A 21,087-nucleotide genomic window follows, 5' to 3' on the forward strand; every position below is an offset into this window, starting at 1 on the left:
TAGTGTGTATATATATATATTAGTGTGTATACAGTGTAGTGTGTATATACATAGTGTGTATACAGTGTGGTGTGTATATATTAGTGTGTATACAGTGTAGTGTATATATTAGTGTGTATACAGTGTAGTGTGTATATATATATTAGTGTGTATACAGTGTAGTGTGTATATATCAGTGTGTATTCAGTGTAGTGTGTATATATTAGTGTGTATACAGTGTAGTGTATATATATTAGTGTGTATACAGTGTAGTGTGTATATATATGAGTGTGTATACAGTGTAGTGTATATATATTAGTGTGTATACAGTGTAGTGTGTATATATATTAGTGTGTATACAGTGTAGTGTGTATATATATTAGTGTGTATACAGTGTAGTGTATATATATCAGTGTGTATACAGTGTAGTGTGTATATATATTAGTGTGTATACAGTGTAGTGTGTATATATTAGCGTGTATACAGTGTAGTGTGTATATATTAGCGTGTATACAGTGTAGTGTGTATATATATTAGTGTGTATACAGTGTAGTGTATATATATATATTAGTGTGTATACAATGTAGTGTGTATATATATATATATTAGTGTGTATACAGTGTAGTGTGTATATACATAGTGTGTATACAGTGTGGTGTGTATATATTAGTGTGTATACAGTGTAGTGTATATATTAGTGTGTATACAGTGTAGTGTATATATATATATATATATATATATATATATATATATTAGTGTGTATACAGTGTAGTGTATCTATATATATTAGTGTGTATACAGTGTAGTGTGTATTTATATCAGTGTGTATACAGTGTAGTGTGTATATATATCAGTGTGTATACAGTGTAGTGTGTGTATAGAGTGTAGTGTATATATATTAGTGTGTATACAGTGTAGTGTGTATATATATCAGTGTGTATACAGTGTAGTGTGTATATATATCAGTGTGTATACAGTGTAGTGTGTATATATATCAGTGTGTATACAGTGTAGAGTGTGTATATATATCAGTGTGTATACAGTGTAGAGTGTGTATATATTAGTGTGTATACCGTGTAGTGTGTATATATATTAGTGTGTATACAGTGTAGTGTGTATATATATTAGTGTGTATACAGTGTAGTGTATATATGTATTAGTGTGTATACAGTGTGGTGTGTATACAGTGTAGTGTGTATATATATTAGTGTGTATACAGTGTAGTGTGTATATATATTAGTGTGTATACAGTGTAGTGTGTATATATATTAGTGTGTATACAGTGTAGTGTGTATACGGTGTAGTGTGTATATATATATATATTAGTGTGTATACAGTGTGGTGTGTATACAGTGTAGTGTGTATATATATTAGTGTGTATACAGTGTAGTGTGTATATATATTAGTGTGTATACAGTGTAGTGTGTATATATATTAGTGTGTATACAGTGTAGTGTGTATATATATTAGTGTGTATACAGTGTAGTGTGTATACGGTGTAGTGTGTATATATATATATATCAGTGTGTATACAGTGTAGTGTATATATATATTAGTGTGTATACAGTGTAGTGTGTATATACATAGTGTGTATACAGTGTGGTGTGTATATATATTAGCGTGTATACAGTGTAGTGTGTATACAGTGTGGTGTGTATACAGTGTAGTGTGTATATATATTAGTGTGTATACAGTGTAGTGTGTATATATTAGTGTGTATACAGTGTAGTGTATATATATATATATATATATATATATATTAGTGTGTATACAGTGTAGTGTCTCTATATATATCAGTGTGTATACAGTGTAGTGTGTATATATATCAGTGTGTATACAGTGTAGTGTGTGTATAGAGTGTAGTGTATATATATTAGTGTGTATACAGTGTAGTGTGTATATATATCAGTGTGTATACAGTGTAGTGTGTATATATTAGTGTGTATACAGTGTAGTGTATATATGTATTAGTGTGTATACAGTGTGGTGTGTATACAGTGTAGTGTGTATATATATTAGTGTGTATACAGTGTAGTGTGTATATATATTAGTGTGTATACAGTGTAGTGTGTATATATATTAGTGTGTATACCGTGTAGTGTGTATATATCAGTGTGTATACAGGGTAGTGTGTATACGGTGTAGTGTGTATATATCAGTGTGTATGCAGTGTAGTGTGTATATATATTAGTGTGTATACAGTGTAGTGTGTATACGGTGTAGTGTGTATATATATATATATATATATTAGTGTGTATACAGTGTAGTGTGTATATACATAGTGTGTATACAGTGTGGTGTGTATATATTAGTGTGTATACAGTGTAGTGTGTATATATTAGTGTGTATACAGTGTAGTGTGTATATATATATATATATATATATATATATATATATATATTAGTGTGTATACAGTGTAGTGTATCTATATATATCAGTGTGTATACAGTGTAGTGTGTATATATATCAGTGTGTATACAGTGTAGTGTGTGTATAGAGTGTAGTGTATATATATTAGTGTGTATACAGTGTAGTGTATATATATTAGTGTGTATACAGTGTAGTGTGTATATATATCAGTGTATACAGTGTAGTGTGTATATATATTAGAGTGTATACAGTGTAGTGTGTATATATATTAGTGTGTATACAGTGTGGTGTGTATACAGTGTAGTGTGTATATATATTAGTGTGTATACAGTGTAGTATATATATCAGTGTGTATACCGTGTAGAGTGTATATATATTAGTGTGTATACAGTGTAGTGTGTATATATATTAGTGTTTATACAGTGTAGTGTGTATATATATTAGTGTGTATACAGTGTAGTGTGTATATATATTAGTGTGTATACCGTGTAGTGTGTATATATATTAGTGTGTATACCGTGTAGTGTGTATATATATCAGTGTGTATACAGGGTAGTGTGTATACGGTGTAGTGTGTATATATCAGTGTGTATGCAGTGTAGTGTGTATATATATTAGTGTGTATACAGTTTAGTGTGTATATATATCAGTGTGTATACAGTGTAGTGTGTATATATATATCAGTGTGTATACAGTGTAGTGTATATATATTAGTGTGTATACAGTGTAGTGTGTATACAGTGTAGTGTGTATATATATATTAGTGTGTATACAGTGTAGTGTGTATATATATATTAGTGTGTATACAGTGTAGTGTGTATATATATTAGTGTGTATACAGTGTAGTGTGTATATATATTAGTGTGTATACAGTGTAGTGTGTATATATATTAGTGTGTATACAGTGTAGTGTGTATATATTAGTGTGTATACAGTGTAGTGTGTATATATTAGCGTGTATACAGTGTAGTGTGTATATATTAGCGTGTATACAGTGTAGTGTGTATATATTAGCGTGTATACAGTGTAGTGTGTATATATATTAGCGTGTATACAGTGTAGTGTGTATACGGTGTAGTGTGTATACGGTGTAGTGTGTATATATATATTAGTGTGTATACAGTGTAGTGTGTATATACATAGTGTGTATACAGTGTGGTGTGTATATATTAGTGTGTATATATTAGTGTGTATACAGTGTAGTGTATATATATATTAGTGTGTATACAGTGTAGTGTGTGTATATATATTAGTGTGTATACAGTGTAGTGTGTATATATATTAGTGTGTATACAGTGTAGTGTGTATATATCAGTGTGTATACAGTGTAGTGTGTATATATATTAGAGTGTATACAGTGTAGTGTGTATATATATTAGTGTGTATACAGTGTGGTGTGTATACAGTGTAGTGTGTATATATATTAGTGTGTATACAGTGTAGTATATATATCAGTGTGTATACCGTGTAGAGTGTATATATATTAGTGTGTATACAGTGTAGTGTGTATATATATTAGTGTGTATACAGTGTAGTGTGTATATATATTAGTGTGTATACAGTGTAGTGTGTATATATATTAGTGTGTATACCGTGTAGTGTGTATATATCAGTGTGTATACAGGGTAGTGTGTATACGGTGTAGTGTGTATATATCAGTGTGTATGCAGTGTAGTGTGTATATATATTAGTGTGTATACAGTGTAGTGTGTATATATATCAGTGTGTATACAGTGTAGTGTGTATATATATCAGTGTGTATACAGTGTAGTGTATATATATTAGTGTGTATACAGTGTAGTGTGTATACAGTGTAGTGTGTATATATATATATATATATATATATATATTAGTGTGTATACAGTGTAGTGTGTATATATATATTAGTATGTATACAGTGTAGTGTGTATATATATTAGTGTGTATACAGTGTAGTGTGTATATATATATTAGTGTGTATACAGTGTAGTGTGTATATATATTAGTGTGTATACAGTGTAGTGTGTATATATTAGTGTGTATACAGTGTAGTGTGTATATATTAGCGTGTATACAGTGTAGTGTGTATATATATTATCGTGTATACAGTGTAGTGTGTATACGGTGTAGTGTGTATACGGTGTAGTGTGTATATATATATTAGTGTGTATACAATGTAGTGTGTATATATAAATTAGTGTGTATACAGTGTAGTGTGTATATACATAGTGTGTATACAGTGTGGTGTGTATATATTAGTGTGTATATATTAGTGTGTATACAGTGTAGTGTGTATATATTAGTGTGTATACAGTGTAGTGTGTATATATATATCAGTGTGTATACAGTGTAGTGTGTATATATATCAGTGTGTATACAGTGTAGTGTATATATATTAGTGTGTATACAGTGTAGTGTGTATACAGTGTAGTGTGTATATATATATATATATTAGTGTGTATACAGTGTAGTGTGTATATATATATTAGTGTGTATACAGTGTAGTGTGTATATATATATTAGTGTGTATACAGTGTAGTGTGTATATATATTAGTGTGTATACAGTGTAGTGTGTATATATATTAGTGTGTATACAGTGTAGTGTGTATATATATTAGTGTGTATACAGTGTAGTGTGCATATATATCAGTGTGTATACAGTGTAGTGTGTATATATATTAGTGTGTATACAGTGTAGTGTGCATATATATCAGTGTGTATACAGTGTAGTGTGTATATATATTAGTGTGTATACAGTGTAGTGTATATATATATATATATATATATATATATATATATTAGTGTGTGTACAGTGCAGTGTGTATATATATTAGTGTGTATACAGTGTAGTGTATATATATTAGTGTGTATACAGTCTAGTGTGTATACAGTGTAGTGTATATATATATTAGTGTGTATACAGTGTAGTGTGTATATATCAGTGTGTATACAGTGTAGTGTGTATATATCAGTGTGTACACAGTGTAGTGTATATATATATATTAGTGTGTATACAGTGTAGTGTGTATATATTAGTGTGTATACAGTGTAGTGTGTATATATCAGTGTGTATACAGTGTAGTGTGTATATATATATTAGTGTGTATACAGTGTAGTGTGTATATATATATTAGTGTGTATACAGTGTAGTGTGTATATATATCTGTGTGTATACAGTGTATTGTATATATATATCAGTGTGTATACAGTGTAGTGTGTGTATACAGTGTAGTGTATATATATTAGTGTGTATACAGTGTAGTGTATATATATTAGTGTGTATACAGTGTAGTGTATATATGTATTAGTGTGCATACAGTGTAGTGTGTATATATATTAGTGTGTATACCGTGTAGTGTGTATATATATTAGTGTGTATACGGTGTAGTGTGTATACAGTGTATTGTGTATATATATTAGTGTGTATACGGTGTAGTGTGTATACAGTGTAGTGCGTATATATCAGTGTGTATACAGTGTAGTGTGTATATATCAGTGTGTATACAGTGTAGTGTGTATACAGTGTAGTGTGTATATATCAGTGTGTATACAGTGTAGTGTGTATATATCAGTGTGTATACAGTGTAGTGTGTATACAGTGTAGTGTGTATACAGTGTAGTGTGTATACAGTGTAGTATGTATATATGTGTGTATACAGTGTAGTATGTATATATGTGTGTATACAGTGTAGTGTGTATATATTAGTGTGTATACAGTGTAGTGTGTATATATCAGTGTGCATACAGTGTAGTGTGTATATATTAGTGTGTATACAGTGTAGTGTGTATATATCAGTGTGTATACAGTGTAGTATGTATATATCAGTGTGCATACAGTGTAGTGTGTATACAGTGTAGTGTGTATATATTAGTGTGTATACAGTGTAGTATGTATATATGTGTGTATACAGTGTAGTGTGTATATATTAGTGTGTATACAGTGTAGTGTGTATATATCAGTGTGTATACAGTGTAGTGTGTATATATTAGTGTGTATACAGTGTAGTATGTATATATCAGTGTGTATACAGTGTAGTGTGTATACAGTGTAGTGTGTATATATTAGTGTGTATACAGTGTAGTATGTATATATGTGTGTTTACAGTGTAGTGTGTATATATTAGTGTGTATACAGCGTAGTGTGTATATATCAGTGTGTATACAGTGTAGTGTGTATACAGTGTAGTGTGTATATATTAGTGTGTATACAGTGTAGTATGTATATATGTGTGTATACAGTGTAGTGTATATATATTAGTGTGTATACAGTGTAGTGTATATATATATTAGTGTGTATACAGTGTAGTGTGTATATATATATTAGTGTGTATACAGTGTAGTGTGTATATATATCTGTGTGTATACAGTGTAGTGTGTATATATATCAGTGTGTATACAGTGTAGTGTGTGTATACAGTGTAGTGTATATATATTAGTGTGTGTACAGTGTAGTGTATATATATTAGTGTGTATACAGTGTAGTGTATATATGTATTAGTGTGCATACATTGTGGTGTGTATACAGTGTAGTGTGTATATATATTAGTGTGTATACCGTGTAGTGTGTATATATCAGTGTGTATACAGGGTAGTGTGTATATATATTAGTGTGTATACGGTGTAGTGTGTATACAGTGTATTGTGTATATATATTAGTGTGTATACGGTGTAGTGTGTATACAGTGTAGTGTGTATATATCAGTGTGTATACAGTGTAGTGTGTATATATCAGTGTGTATACAGTGTAGTGTGTATATATATCTGTGTGTATACAGTGTAGTGTGTATATATATCAGTGTGTATAGAGTGTAGTGTGTGTATACAGTGTAGTGTATATATATTAGTGTGTGTACAGTGTAGTGTATATATATATTAGTGTGTATACAGTGTAGTGTATATATGTATTAGTGTGCATACATTGTGGTGTGTATACAGTGTAGTGTGTATATATATTAGTGTGTATACCGTGTAGTGTGTATATATCAGTGTGTATACAGGGTAGTGTGTATATATATTAGTGTGTATACGGTGTAGTGTGTATACAGTGTATTGTGTATATATATTAGTGTGTATACGGTGTAGTGTGTATACAGTGTAGTGTGTATACAGTGTAGTGTGTATATATTAGTGTGTATACAGTGTAGTATGTATATATGTGTGTATACAGTGTAGTGTGTATATATTAGTGTGTATACAGTGTAGTATGTATATATGTGTGTATACAGTGTAGTGTGTATATATTAGTGTGTATACAGTGTAGTGTGTATATATCAGTGTGTATACAGTGTAGTGTGTATATATTAGTGTGTATACAGTGTAGTGTGTATATATCAGTGTGTATACAGTGTAGTGTGTATACAGTGTAGTGTGTATATATTAGTGTGTATACAGTGTAGTGTGTATATATCAGTGTGTATACAGTGTAGTGTGTATACAGTGTAGTGTGTATATATGTGTGTATACAGTGTAGTATGTATATATGTGTGTATACAGTGTAGTGTGTATATATTAGTGTGTATACAGTGTAGTGTGTATATATCAGTGTGTATACAGTGTAGTGTGTATACAGTGTAGTGTGTATATATTAGTGTGTATACAGTGTAGTGTGTATACAGTGTAGTGTGTATATATTAGTGTGTATACAGTGTAGTGTGTATATATATTAGTGTGTATACAGTGTAGTGTATATATATTAGTGTGTATACAGGGTAGTGTGTATATATATCAGTGTGTATACAGTGTAGTGTGTATATATATCAGTGTGTATACAGGGTAGTGTGTATATATTAGTGTGTGTACAGTGTGGTATGTATATATATTAGTGTGTATACGGTGTAGTGTGTATACAGTGTAGTATGTATATATATTAGTGTGTATACAGTGTGGTATGTATATATATTAGGGTGTATACAGTGTAGTGTGTATATATATATCAGTGTGTATGCAGTGTAGTGTGTATATATATTAGTGTGTATACAGTGTAGTGTATATATATTAGTGTGTATACAGTGTAGTGTGTATATATTAGTGTGTATACAGTGTAGTGTGTATATATCAGTGTGTATACAGTGTAGTGTGTATATATATTAGTGTGTATACAGGGTAGTGTGTATATATATGTGTGTATATGTGTCTCTCACCTCCGGTCTGGTTGAATCGGGCCATCGATATCTTCACATTATTCCTGAATATGGCCTCATTCCCTCTTGCTCTTTGTGTGTTTGTCTCCCAGTATTCCGCTTCTACCTTCTCCATCCACTGGACCTTGGGTTGCAGGATGCGACTGTCCGAGTTATAATTCACAATCTCCCGATCATCCACATATCCGACTGCAGAGTACTCCGGCAGCCCGGACCCTGGAGCTGAGACCACCGTCATATAATACCGCAGAGAGTGACTGTCTGAGAGACACAGAGGTCACAGGTCACCGGGGAATATAATGGGATTTCTGAGACTGAAAGAAATCTGATTTTTCCGCATTATAATAATTTCATTACAGAATTGTCCCTTTCTTTTTCGTCTGTTCGGCAGCACACATATGGGATTTATCCCCTCGGTACAACTCAGAAGAGAACAGGTAACAAGCAGTAGTAGACAATTAACAATTAGTGTCTTGGCTGCCTCCCCCTATATAAGGCCGGAGCACACACACAACCCTTGTATTTCTTTTTCTCTTAGGTATGACAGAAGAGTTCAGGTCCTGTGTGTCTACACAGAAAGAAAGAAAAACCAAACAACTATCCAGATAATAAGTTTTCTAGGTCCGCTGTGTCTTTACACAGAACACTTGGATGGAGCGGCCCGGGCTGTATACGCTGCATGCGGTCCCTCGTCCTGGAGGAGCCTGTACAGCTATCCTGCCCTTACAGGGGTAATAGCTGAGGCTGTGGTGTACATTGGCCACCATGTACCCGGCACATGAGATCGCTCCTGCATCTCCTCCCTGCTGGGCCTTGTGGTTCATCACCGTGCGTGCCTCACCAGCAGACGCCTGGATCCCCTCCTGCATAGGCCGCAGCTTAGGCTGTATACCATAGCACTGCTGGTCTCTGGCCTGGAGGAGCCCGTACAGCTATCCTGTCCTTACAGGGGCAATAGCTGAGGCTGTGGTGTGTATCTACCACCATGTACCCGGCATGAGATCGCTCCTGCATCTCCTACCTGCTGGGCCTTGTGGTTCATCACCCTGCGTGCCTCACCATCAGACGCCTGGATCCCCTCCTGCATAGGCCGCAGCTCAGGCTGTATACCATAGTGCTGCTGGTCTCTGGCCTGGAGGAGCCTGTACAGCTATCCTGTCCTTACAGGGGTAATAGCTGAGGCTGTGGTGTACATCGGCCACCATGTACCCGGCACATGAGATCGCTCCTGCATCTCCTACCTACTGGGCCTTGTGGTTCATCACCCTGCGTGCCTCACCATCAGACGCCTGGATCCCCTCCTGCCCTTACAGGGGCATAGCTCCCAACCGTCCCGATTTTGACGGGACTTTCCCGTTTTTCGTACCCCTGCCCCGCGTCACGGGCAGCTATGATATTGTCACGGATTCTCCCCCCAGGTCCCGCTGTGTCCCGCTGCTGTGTTCGCATAGTAAATACTTTGAAAGTCTGAACTCACAGTACAGAATGGCTTCTACAGACATCGGGAGGGAATCCTTTTCAGAGAAGTGTCGGGCTTAGCGCAGAGCAGGGACCACCTCATCAGCTTCAGATCTGTCCATATATGGTCACTGCATCTCCTAGGGTTCCCCAGAGCAGACATCGGGAGGGAATCCTTTTCAGAGAAGTGTCGGGCTTAGTGGAGAGAGCAGGGACCACGTCATCAGCTCAGATCTCTATCTGTCCATATATGGTCTCCAGGTCTTCCCCAGACACAAGCTCTTTATTTAATTAAATTAAATAAAGTTTTGCCCAGGCTGAGATTCGAACCTGGGACCCTCTGCACCATAGACAGGAGCTTAACTAACTGAGCTATAAGCCCAGTGATACAGAGCTGAGGAAGAAGTGTTATCAGCCATTTACACTGTGACACAGACTAATGCACTGATATATAGAGAGAGATCTTCTCAGAGGTTATTATTGTAATTATTGAGACTATTATTATTATTATAAATTTTATTATTATGGAGATGATTATTAATAATGGTAAAAATAATAATAATCATCTCAATAATAATAATAATAATAATAGTCTCAATAATTACAATAATCTGAGAAGATCCCTCCCTATATACCAAGGCAGTATATAGTTCTTAGTTACCAAAATTCTCCACTTGTTAATCACTGAGGTTATAGCTCAGTGGGTTGAGGCGCTGTGTTATTATTGTACATGGACACTGCAGGTTCTGGGTTCAAATCCCAATGAGGATAATTTTTATTTTTTTTTTAAATTATGATTTTTATTATTTTTAATATGGCTAAAATTTGGGGCGTGGCCAGGGAGTGATTGGGGGTGTGGCTTAGGGGGATCACCGCGGCACGCGTAGCGTGCCGCCATTTTGTCCCTCTTTCCTTTTCCCAAATGTTGGGAGGTATGCAGGGGTAATAATACAGATTGTGTTGAGTATCTACCACACATCACTGACACATGAGATCACTGCTAGTATCTCCTCCCTGCTGGGCCTTGTGGTTCATTAACCCTGTATGCCTCACCATGGCTCCTGCATAGGCCGCAGCCCAGCGCTGCTCCTGGTATTAACCATTTGTTCCCCTGGATGGAGGCAGCACATTGTATCAGTGAGTATATCCAGGCTGTATACCGGCCGCTGGTCTCTCATCCTCCTGTGATATATGTTATACGGATTTTTAACCTGTTTTCTCCTGCTGGAGATCTCTGCATATTGTACAGGATTTACACGGTTACCACATGTTGTACAGAGATTTCTGCATGACCTGCTATCACTTGCAGTACAGGGAGCATTACATGTCAGCTCCTGGGATATAGACTGTCAGCTCCTGGGATATAGATTGTGAGTTCCTGGGATATAGACCGTCAGCTCCTGGGATATAGATTGTGAGTTCCTGGGATATAGATTGTGAGCTCCTGCGATATAGATTGTCCTGTCCTGGACATTCTGGTGTTTCTTGTGCACATGTATCAGCCATTGCTATGTATTGGTGCATTTTCAATTTGCATTCACCTGTTGCAGTCATATCATGCAACCTCACAGCAGGTCTCAGCTGCCAGATAACCTCTGCCCTCTGCAAGACAAAGTAAGAGGAATGCTCCTATGTATTGCTGCTGAATGCATTTGTATAATGTCTACCTGCTGAATGCTCAGGTCTAATGTCTCCTATGCTACCTTGCTAAATGCATAGAACTTTATTGCATTTCTAGCCACTCCTGCTCCCTGACTCCAGGGTTTATATGCAGAGTCTGTGAGCTCTGCCTGACTTATCTTACCGGTATTTCATGTGTATAATCTGTGATCTTTACACTGGATTTACTAACCATTTTCTCTGGACTAGACCTCCGGTATGCACTCTGCCCCCGGTAGGTGAGGAGCATGCACTCTGCCCCCGGTAGGTGAGGAGCATGCACTCTGCCCCCGGTAGGTGAGGAGCATGCACTCTGCCCCCGGTAGGTGAGGAGCATGCACTCTGCCCCCGGTAGGTGACGAGCATGCACTCTGCCCCCGGTAGGTGACGAGCATGCACTCTGCCCCCGGTAGGTGACGAGCATGCACTCTGCCCCCGGTAGGTGACGAGCATGCACTCTGCCCCCGGTAGGTGACGAGCATGCACTCTGCCCCCGGTAGGTGACGAGCATGCACTCTGCCCCCGGTAGGTGACGAGCATGCACTCTGCCCCCGGTAGGTGACGAGCATGCACTCTGCCCCCGGTAGGTGACGAGCATGCACTCTGCCCCCGGTAGGTGACGAGCATGCACTCTGCCCCCGGTAGGTGACGAGCATGCACTCTGCCCCCGGTAGGTGACGAGCATGCACTCTGCCCCCGGTAGGTGACGAGCATGCACTCTGCCCCCGGTAGGTGACGAGCATGAATCTCTAGGTTCTGCTTCTATGTATGTTCTCCATAGTCTGCTCTACATGAATGGCATTGGAGAGTGATCCTCTCATATCCCGGCAGCAGAACTCCTCATACAGTGATGTTGGCTGCATATGGCTTGTCTGTACACATCTTTACCTCATACTAATGTGTCCTTTGTGTTTTCACTAGACGTCCTCTCCTGAGCGGCTGTCACAGACCCCTATGAGAGATGAAAAGAGGAGGAAAACTAGGCAGAGGTTATGTCCTCACCCATTGCCTATTGAGAATGAGTCTTGTATCTATTCTCCTGTGTTACCCCATCATACAGATCCAGAGATCCACATAGATCCCAGGCCCAAGCCTTCTTATCATGGATCATCTTCAGACATCATTCTCTATTGCAGATTCTTGTTTACAGGAATATTAAATCTCAGAGATTAAAGCTGATGCCCCAGACCAGATCTTCCTTCTGAGGAAGGAGAATGTAACCACCAGTGGAATCCACTAAAGATCCTGAAGGGAAACAACAGGGAAAGGATGATTCTACTTTCCAGTCACTGATGATGACGTCTTCCCTACTCACCCAGTCCTGTCTATATATTTTCAGCGTGGATGGACCACACCTGATAACGGCATTAGAGGTCCAGTGACCAAGGGATGAAATCCTACTCTGTGCCACCACTGGCCATGTGACCTGTCACAATAGCTATCTGATGCTTCTATTACCAGCATTAAGGATTCCTCTGAAGTCCTGGTTGCTTTGGTCGTGGCAAGAAGAGCCATATGGACAAAGCTCTGGAGTAAGGACGCGCCACCAAAAGGATTATTTGAATTTTCAAGATATAAAGACTCAAAATCCAGGAAGAGCAGGATGAGTTTGTCGTTCCATCACATCGACTTGGTACACAGGGTCGGTTCAGTCACAGGCAACACCTTCCATGAGTAGGTAAAAAGCCACTTAACTCAAAACCGTGGGAGTTAGTGCATCTGGCCTGGTGGAATATCAACAATAAGAAGGAGGTCCTTCTCTTCAGATTGGCCAAAGTCTTTATCAGACGCCTGGTGTCCTCTACAATACATCAAGTATAGACTCTGTAACCTTCCCACCTGACAGATCCTGACCAGCAATCTGCTAGTTGTATATCTCTGCCTCAGCGGTATCACTGCGCGGCATCAACTGTCCTATCAGATCTTCATATTCCCATCTGTCCTATCAGATCTTCATATTCCCATCCTGCCTCCACATCGGGAGAACATCGGGATAGCGCTTCAGACTCCTGCCCACTGCATTGCCAGTCACGTCCTTAAAGGTTCCATACCTGGAGGACTGGTTATTTCCATGGAACTTCTGAATCTTCAACTTCAAATTTGAAGAAGAGTAATGAAAGTCTAGAAATGTATTTTTGGAAATATTTCCCCTGATATCAGCTAACAAAAGTTAGTGAGTGACAAGAGCACTGGCCGAATGCCTGGCACCATAGATGTAGTGCAATGAGTAAAGCCCATAACTGAAGTGAAGGAACCAGTCCCAATAATTTATGGCAAGGAAATGCCGGATTCTTCCTCAAACATTAAAGGGAACCTACCACCACAAATCTACCTATAAAGGTAGATTGGGTGGTAGGTGGATCAATGGGATGTGAGGATAGCCCTTTTAAGGGCTAATCCTCACGTCCCTGCACTTTTTTGATAACTTTTATTAGATATTTATTCAAATATACTTATGCGGCTACCGGGGCGTGGAGTAGCCGCATCTGAGATTACACGAGGCGGCTACTCCACGTCCCGGTAGCCACTTTATCCCTCCTACTCACCCATCTTCGGCGCGCAGCTCCGCGTAGCTGCGCGCCCTCGTCCGGCGATCCTGCCGTCTGCGCATGCAGATTTGTGGTGGTAGGTGCCCTTTAACCAGAGGGATACGTCTTTCTGAGGCTGGGGTCCCATGTAGGAGATGATGAGGATCATAAGTCATAGAACACTCAAGAGAAGATATTGTCCTCTATTCATCGGGGGCTGTGAGCCAATCAGACCAGTGTTACAATACTTCTATGTTATTATTCTAACACGTCTATCACAATGTGCTGCTGCCCAGGGTCGGACTGGGGTGCCAAGGGCCCACCAGTGAAATTAATTCTGGGGCCCCACCAGCTGCTTCATGGATACGTGCGAGCCAGCCCCTTGTATATTTTCATAGCGTTTCTGAACGTGCTACAAATGCAAGGTGTGAATGCAGCCTGTGGCCATGTTCACACATTCCGTTTTTTGTTGCTTTTTTCAACGCTTTGGAAAGACAATCTGTTCCTCTTCCATATGAATGCATGTCCATTCAGCAGACAAACTTTTAAATGGAAATAAAACAGATCAAGAACTGCAACGTGTGAATGGGGCCTGAGGCTTGTTATCTGCCGGACTGTTTAACTTACTGGAATCAGTATTTAACATTTATCACCAGGATGAAGGATTGTAAACCAGCAGATCTTGCCAGAGGCGGCGCACACCAGCATGTAAGTGTGCTTGGTTTACAATCCTTCATCCTGGTGATAGATGTCCTTTAAGGAGTGCACATGGTACATGTATGTCCTTAACAGGTTTCAGGTACAGGTGGTCCCCTACTAAAGGACACCCGACTTACAGACAACCCCTAGTTACAGACATACCCCTCTGCCCACTGTTACCTCTGGTGAAGTCTCTGGATGTTACTTTAGTGCCAGACTGTAATGATCAGCTGTAAGGTGTCTGTAATGAAGCTTTATTGGTAATTTTCGGTTTCATTACAGCAAAAAATTTAGAAAATCTAATTGTCACTGGGACAAAAAAATTTTTTGTCTGGGTCTACAATTATAAAATATACAATTCCTACTTACATACAAAGTCAACTTAAGTACAAACCTAAGGAACCTATCTGGTAAATAACCCAGGGACTGCCTGTATATGAAGAAGGTTCACAGGCTAGGTCCTCTTCATACACACCTTTGTACCAAAGGTTCATTTTTTTATATAAAAACTGAATAAAAGCTTTCTGAATTTGGTGTCCTTGTGATCACACTTACCCAAGGAATTAAAGGAAACCTACCACTTGTAGTGGCAGGTTTCTGATGGAAATACCGGGCACCAGCTCAGAGTGAGCTGGTGCCGGAGCATATTTTCGTTAGTGTTTTAAACCGCGGTATCGCTGTTTAAAACACTTTTTAAACTTTATAGCCGGCGCAGGCAGGTTCTCATTCACTTTCTATGTAGCCGCGCGCACGGTAAGCGCCGAGCGCGTACCTGCCTGCGCCGGCTATAAAGTTTAAAAAGTGTTTTAAACCGCGATACCGCGGTTTAAAACACTAACGAAAATAAGCTCCGGCACCAGCCCGGTATTTCCATCAGAAACCTGCCACTACAAGTGGTAGGTTTCCTTTAAGGGGAGGTATGACTTGGAACATACAGTGAAAGCCATACATACGTAGCCCACAAAAAAATGGCATAAGTATGTTTTTTTTTTGGCAATTTTACCCCATTGGGATTTTTTCCCGCTTTCCAGTACACGGCATAGAATATTAAATACCATCACTAGGAAGTACAATTTGTTATATACAGCTCTGTACATAGAAGTAACACAGTTATGGATTTTTAAAGACACAGAAGTAAAAATGGAAAATCAGAGATGAAAATGGTCTGGCCTTTAACCCTTTAAGGGTTAATATTCCGTGCAGTGTACTAGGAAGCTGGAGAAAACTTCCAAATGTGGTATAAATGACAAAAAAAAAGTTGCATTATTTTTATTACAGGCTCGGTTTCACACACCTCTTACTTTTTTTAAACTTTGATGTATGGAGCTGGAGAAGCTGATGTTTTCAGTGATATGTGAAGTGAAGAAGCTTTTCATCACTTTTTATTCAAATGTTTGTGCATTGAAATGGTGATGAATCTGCAATATGGACATCATGACGGGTGGGGGGTTGTTGGTAAAACTGAGGCTGCGGTCACACGTAACGCGGGGTATACTGGTAATACCGAGGCTGGGGTCACATGTAACGCAGGGTATGCTGGTAATACTGAGGCTGTGGTCACATGTAACGCGGGGTATGCTGGTAATACTGAGGCTGCGGTCACACGTAACGCGGGGTATGCTGGTAATACTGAGGCTGCGGTCACACATAATGCAGGGTATGCTGGTAATACTGAGGCTGCGGTCACATGTAACGCGGGGTATGCTGGTAATACTGAGGCTGCGGTCACACGTAACGCGAGGTATCCTGGTAATACAGAGGCTGCAGTCACATGTAACGCGGGGTATGCTGGTAATACTGAGGCTGCGGTCACACATAATGCAGGGTATGCTGGTAATACTGAGGCTGCGGTCACATGTAACGCGGGGTATGCTGGTAATACTGAGGCTGCGGTCACACGTAACGCAGGGTATGCTGGTAATACTGAGGCTGTGGTCAGATGTAACGTGGGGTATGCTGGTAATACTGAGGCTGCGGTCACACGTAACGCGGGGTATGCTGGTAATACTGAGGCTGCGGTCACACGTAATGCAGGGTATGCTGGTAATACTGAGGCTGCGGTCACACGTAACGCAGGGTATGCTGGTAATACTGAGGCTGTGGTCACATGTAACGTGGGGTATGCTGGTAATACTGAGGCTGCAGTTACATGTAACGCAGGGTATGCTGGCAATACTGAGGCTGCGGTCACACGTAACGCGGGGTATGCTGGTAATACTGAGGCTGCGGTCACACGCAACGGATTGATTCCTTCAGCCCTTGCATTTGGACAATACAAGACACCGGGTGCGAGTTACTGATTGCATGCGTCTGCATAGAAGCCCATCCCACCCCTGTGCACTTTGATTCCATTTGTAAACAGAGTCAGTGGGGCACATTTACTAAGGGTCCGCAGCCGCGAATCCGTCGGGTTTTTCCCGAATATTTCCTCTTTGCGCTGTATTTCACGGAATTGTGGCGCACGCGATTTTTGGTGCAATCGCGCCGACTTTCGCGCGACAGAAATCGGGGGGCGTGGCCACCGGACAACCCGAAGGATTCGGAAAAACCGCAGAATTTAAAAAGCCATTTGTGTCGCAAGATCAAGCACTCACATACACCAGAAAAAAGCAGGTGAACTCCAGCGGACCTCGGCGCAGCAGCGACACCTGGTGAATATCGGCGCACGGACCTTAGTGAATCCCGGCAGAACCCGAATCAGCACCGGAGAACCCGCCGCTGGATCGCGACTGGACCGGGTAAGTAAATGTGCCCCAGTGCGTTACATGTGACATCAATCCTTATTCTACATCAATACTTAACAAAGTACTACAACTTTCAGTATCTCATTCAACTGCTGGGAGTTGTAGTTGTTGAGTCCACTGTTATTCTATATGTATGTGCACATTGCAGGGATGTAATGAGGTGCACTGTGTGTGTGTACATGTGATGCACTTTTATTTTGTACCTTTTTCTTGTGCTGGAAGCCATCAGCAGCTCCTCATCCATCCTGAGCTCCTGCACATGAGGGCAGCCTGTGCTGTGCCAGGGGGAGGACACTCAGCAGTAGCTGCTAGCTGATTGGTGGCCCCTGATGTCTGTCAAGACCAGGTGGAAGGGGGCCCACTGTGACAACTAGGGGGCCCACGTCCTCTGGTCTGTAATTAGTGACAGCTCACTGTCTGCTCCTCCAGTGAATCAGGGGCCATGTTCTCCTGCAGTGACGCAGGGGCTGAGGAGGAAATGTCTTACTCACTGCCCCAGCGCTGCTGTGGGAAGAGCAGGGAACCTGTCCCTCCCTCCTGCAGGACGTCATAGTCCCCCCTGCTGCCCCCCTCCTCCAGCCTCAGCTGAATGTGCCTGCACAGACACAGGCAGGAGATGGTGACTCATGATAAGGGCCCAAGGGGTTTTGACTGGTATCCCCGCAGGCCAGTCCAAGCCTGCTGCTGCCTACATAAGTAATTTACTATAAAAAAAAGTTCCTCAAGTCTCCAACTTACAAGAGAATGCAAAACCCTGCGCTAAGCAGAGGCGAATCTTCAGCTGTTGACACTTGATGTCCTTAGTCATATTTCTGATATCCAGAATAATCAGTGGCGTTACTATCGCTGTACCAACCGTAGCAGTGATGCTAATGGCCAGCCCAGGACACACGACCGAATCATAAATTATGCACGTTGTGTACCTAGGTGGGCCTGGCCCTATTGACCAAAGCTGCTGCAGCCGCAATGCTGAGAGGGCTGCCCGTCCCTAAGCCTGTCGCACCTGGCTCCACCTGTGTGACCAGGCAGCGGCCGTCCTATCTTCTTCCTGCATGAAGACATGTGACGTCACATGACACATCCTGGCCAGCGCTGAGTGGAGGTCCAGGGCGCCTACTCACAAAGGATGTATCTTCTGGCTGCACTAAAAGCCTAAGGCCAGGAGAATCCTCAAAAGCCGCCGATCATGATCATGTTTGATGGCCACGACATCGTCCAGGAGGACTGCAGATCTCCAAGCAATGTCCTTCAAGGATTCCTACCAGAAAGCATCATGTTACTTTCCTGCTCAGCCTTCATCCAACCATTTCTACAGTCTTCAGAACAATTCTTTTAAACAATACATTTTCAAATAATTTTTATAAGGGGACAAATTGTCCACATGGATCATGGACTCCATGAGATGCTCTCTGGTCATGAAGCTCCAGACCAGCTGAGAGCCGACTCTACATCAGCTTCTGTAGCTGAGCTCTGTCACGTCTATCAGTCCTACAGAGCAGCCACGTGGTCCTCTCTATCCCCATCTATAAATCTCTGCAGGATGGACTTCTCTGCCTCCTAATGCTTCAGCCTTACACAAGGCGGTCACAAGGCGACTAAGATCCCTCCCCATAAGTACTGCTTGCTAAGTCCCATATGTGTGCTGCCAAACGGACGAAAAAGAAGGAGGAAATTTGCTTACCGAAATTTCCATTTCTTTTAGTCCGTGAGGCAGCACAACTTTCCCGCCCTTAAATGATGAAACGTTATTGCTATATACCATACAAGGGTTGTGTGTGTGCTCCGGCCTTATATAGGGGGAGTCACCAAGACACTAATTGTTTAATTGTCTACTACTGCTTGTTAACCTGTTCTCTTCTGAGTTGTACCTAGGGGATAAATCCCCATATGTGTGCTGCCTCACGGACTGAAAGAAATGGAAATTTCGGTAAGCAAATTTCCTCCATACTAGATACATAGGAGATAATAATCGTGTGATATAAGGTATAATAACTCTCCACAATACACAACATACTAGATACATAAGAGATAATAATCGTGTGATATAAGGTATAATAACTCGCCACAATACACAACATACTAGATACATAAGAGATAATAATCGTGTGATATAAGGTATAATAACTCACCACAATACACAACATACTAGATACATAAGAGATAATAATCGTGTGATATAAGGTATAATAACTCACCACAATACACAACATACTAGATACATAAGAGATAATACTCGTGTAATATAAGGTATAATAACTCACCACAATACACAACATACTAGATACATAAGAGATAATAATCGTGTAATATAAGGTATAATAACTCACCACAATACACAACATACTAGATACATAAGAGATAATAATCGTGTGATATAAGGTATAATAACTCACCACAATACACAACATACTAGATACATAGGAGATAATAATCATGTGATATAAGGTATAATAACTCACCACAATGACCGGCAGACAGGTGCAGGAGCAGCACAATGAGGGGGTACATCTTTCTCATCCTGGGGGGTTATTTGGGGGGACCCCGAGTCACAGAACACAAGTGTCTCCAGATACAAACGCAGCTGTAACTCTGTATCACAGTGACTGGAGGCGAAGCTCAGCTCTGATTGGACGCTACTTACACTTTCCTCCAATAGGAGAGAGACTTTCCCGCTGCTCAGCAGTTACCGGGCAGAGTGAGGCTGGAGAGGTTACACTCTGGAGAAAGTGAAAGGAAAACTGGAGATTTTCGAGAAATGCTGAAGATTTATGGGAAACTTGTCGGGGAGTATTCACACCTTTAGTTTGGCAGATGCAGTTTTCAGAGCCAAAAGCGGGTGTTGATGATAATGGGTGAGAACATATCACTGAGCGCTGCTCCTCCTCCTCTATTCTCACTCCACTCCTGGTTTGGACATCAGAAACTGCATCTGAAAAACTGAACGTGTGAACGCGTCCTCAGAGCTCAGGAGGGATAAGACGCAGTCACATAGTGAGCGGATGAAGCCATAAGACACATTGGCATTGGGGACTGTATTTTTAAGTCGCAGAAGTGGTAATTCTAGTGCTAAGAGACAACCCGGAGGAGACTCCTCCTACATAGAACATCTCTGATTCCCCTTACAGCAATAACAGCAGCATCTGAGGGGTTAGACGGCAGAAGTCTGTGTTCTCCCTGAATTCTTGTTACTTCCCCTCAGGAGTAATGGAGAAGTATATGATGTCTATGTTCCCAAATATCCAATTATATGATCTGTACACTGGATATATATGGACGCTGTACTATAGAGATGGATGGAGGCAGGGCCGATTCTAGTATATTTGCTGCCTGAGGCGAATATTAAAATGCTGCCCCCCCCCCCCGCTCCCTGTTAAGTAAATCCTTAAACTTTACTAACAACTAACAACCCTACAGACAGCTCCCTGACACTGTGTGACTGACTACAGGATCTGAGAGGCATTAGTGACATCTAATACCTTATAGATGACAATCTCTTCCATCAGGAGGACTTCATTCCGGGTTCTCCAATC

General features: G+C 40.3%; 1 protein-coding gene across 1 annotated transcript in view; it reads right to left on the reverse strand.

The window, feature by feature from the left end:
- Positions 1-20,176, reverse strand: part of LOC140076555 (class I histocompatibility antigen, F10 alpha chain-like) — a 64,731-nt gene extending 44,555 nt beyond the window's left edge. Inside the window, exons 1-2 of the mRNA XM_072123127.1 lie at positions 20,017-20,176; positions 8,470-8,730 (exon numbers count right to left, since the gene is read on the reverse strand). Of these exons, the coding sequence (XP_071979228.1) occupies positions 8,470-8,730; positions 20,017-20,074 (319 nt within the window). The 5' untranslated portion in view covers positions 20,075-20,176. The remainder of the gene's footprint in view (positions 1-8,469; positions 8,731-20,016) is intronic.
- Positions 20,177-21,087: the final 911 nt, after the last annotated feature.

The sequence above is a fragment of the Engystomops pustulosus genome, chromosome 9 (genome assembly GCF_040894005.1).
Source record: "Engystomops pustulosus chromosome 9, aEngPut4.maternal, whole genome shotgun sequence".
In the NCBI taxonomy this organism is placed as follows: domain Eukaryota; kingdom Metazoa; phylum Chordata; class Amphibia; order Anura; family Leptodactylidae; genus Engystomops; species Engystomops pustulosus.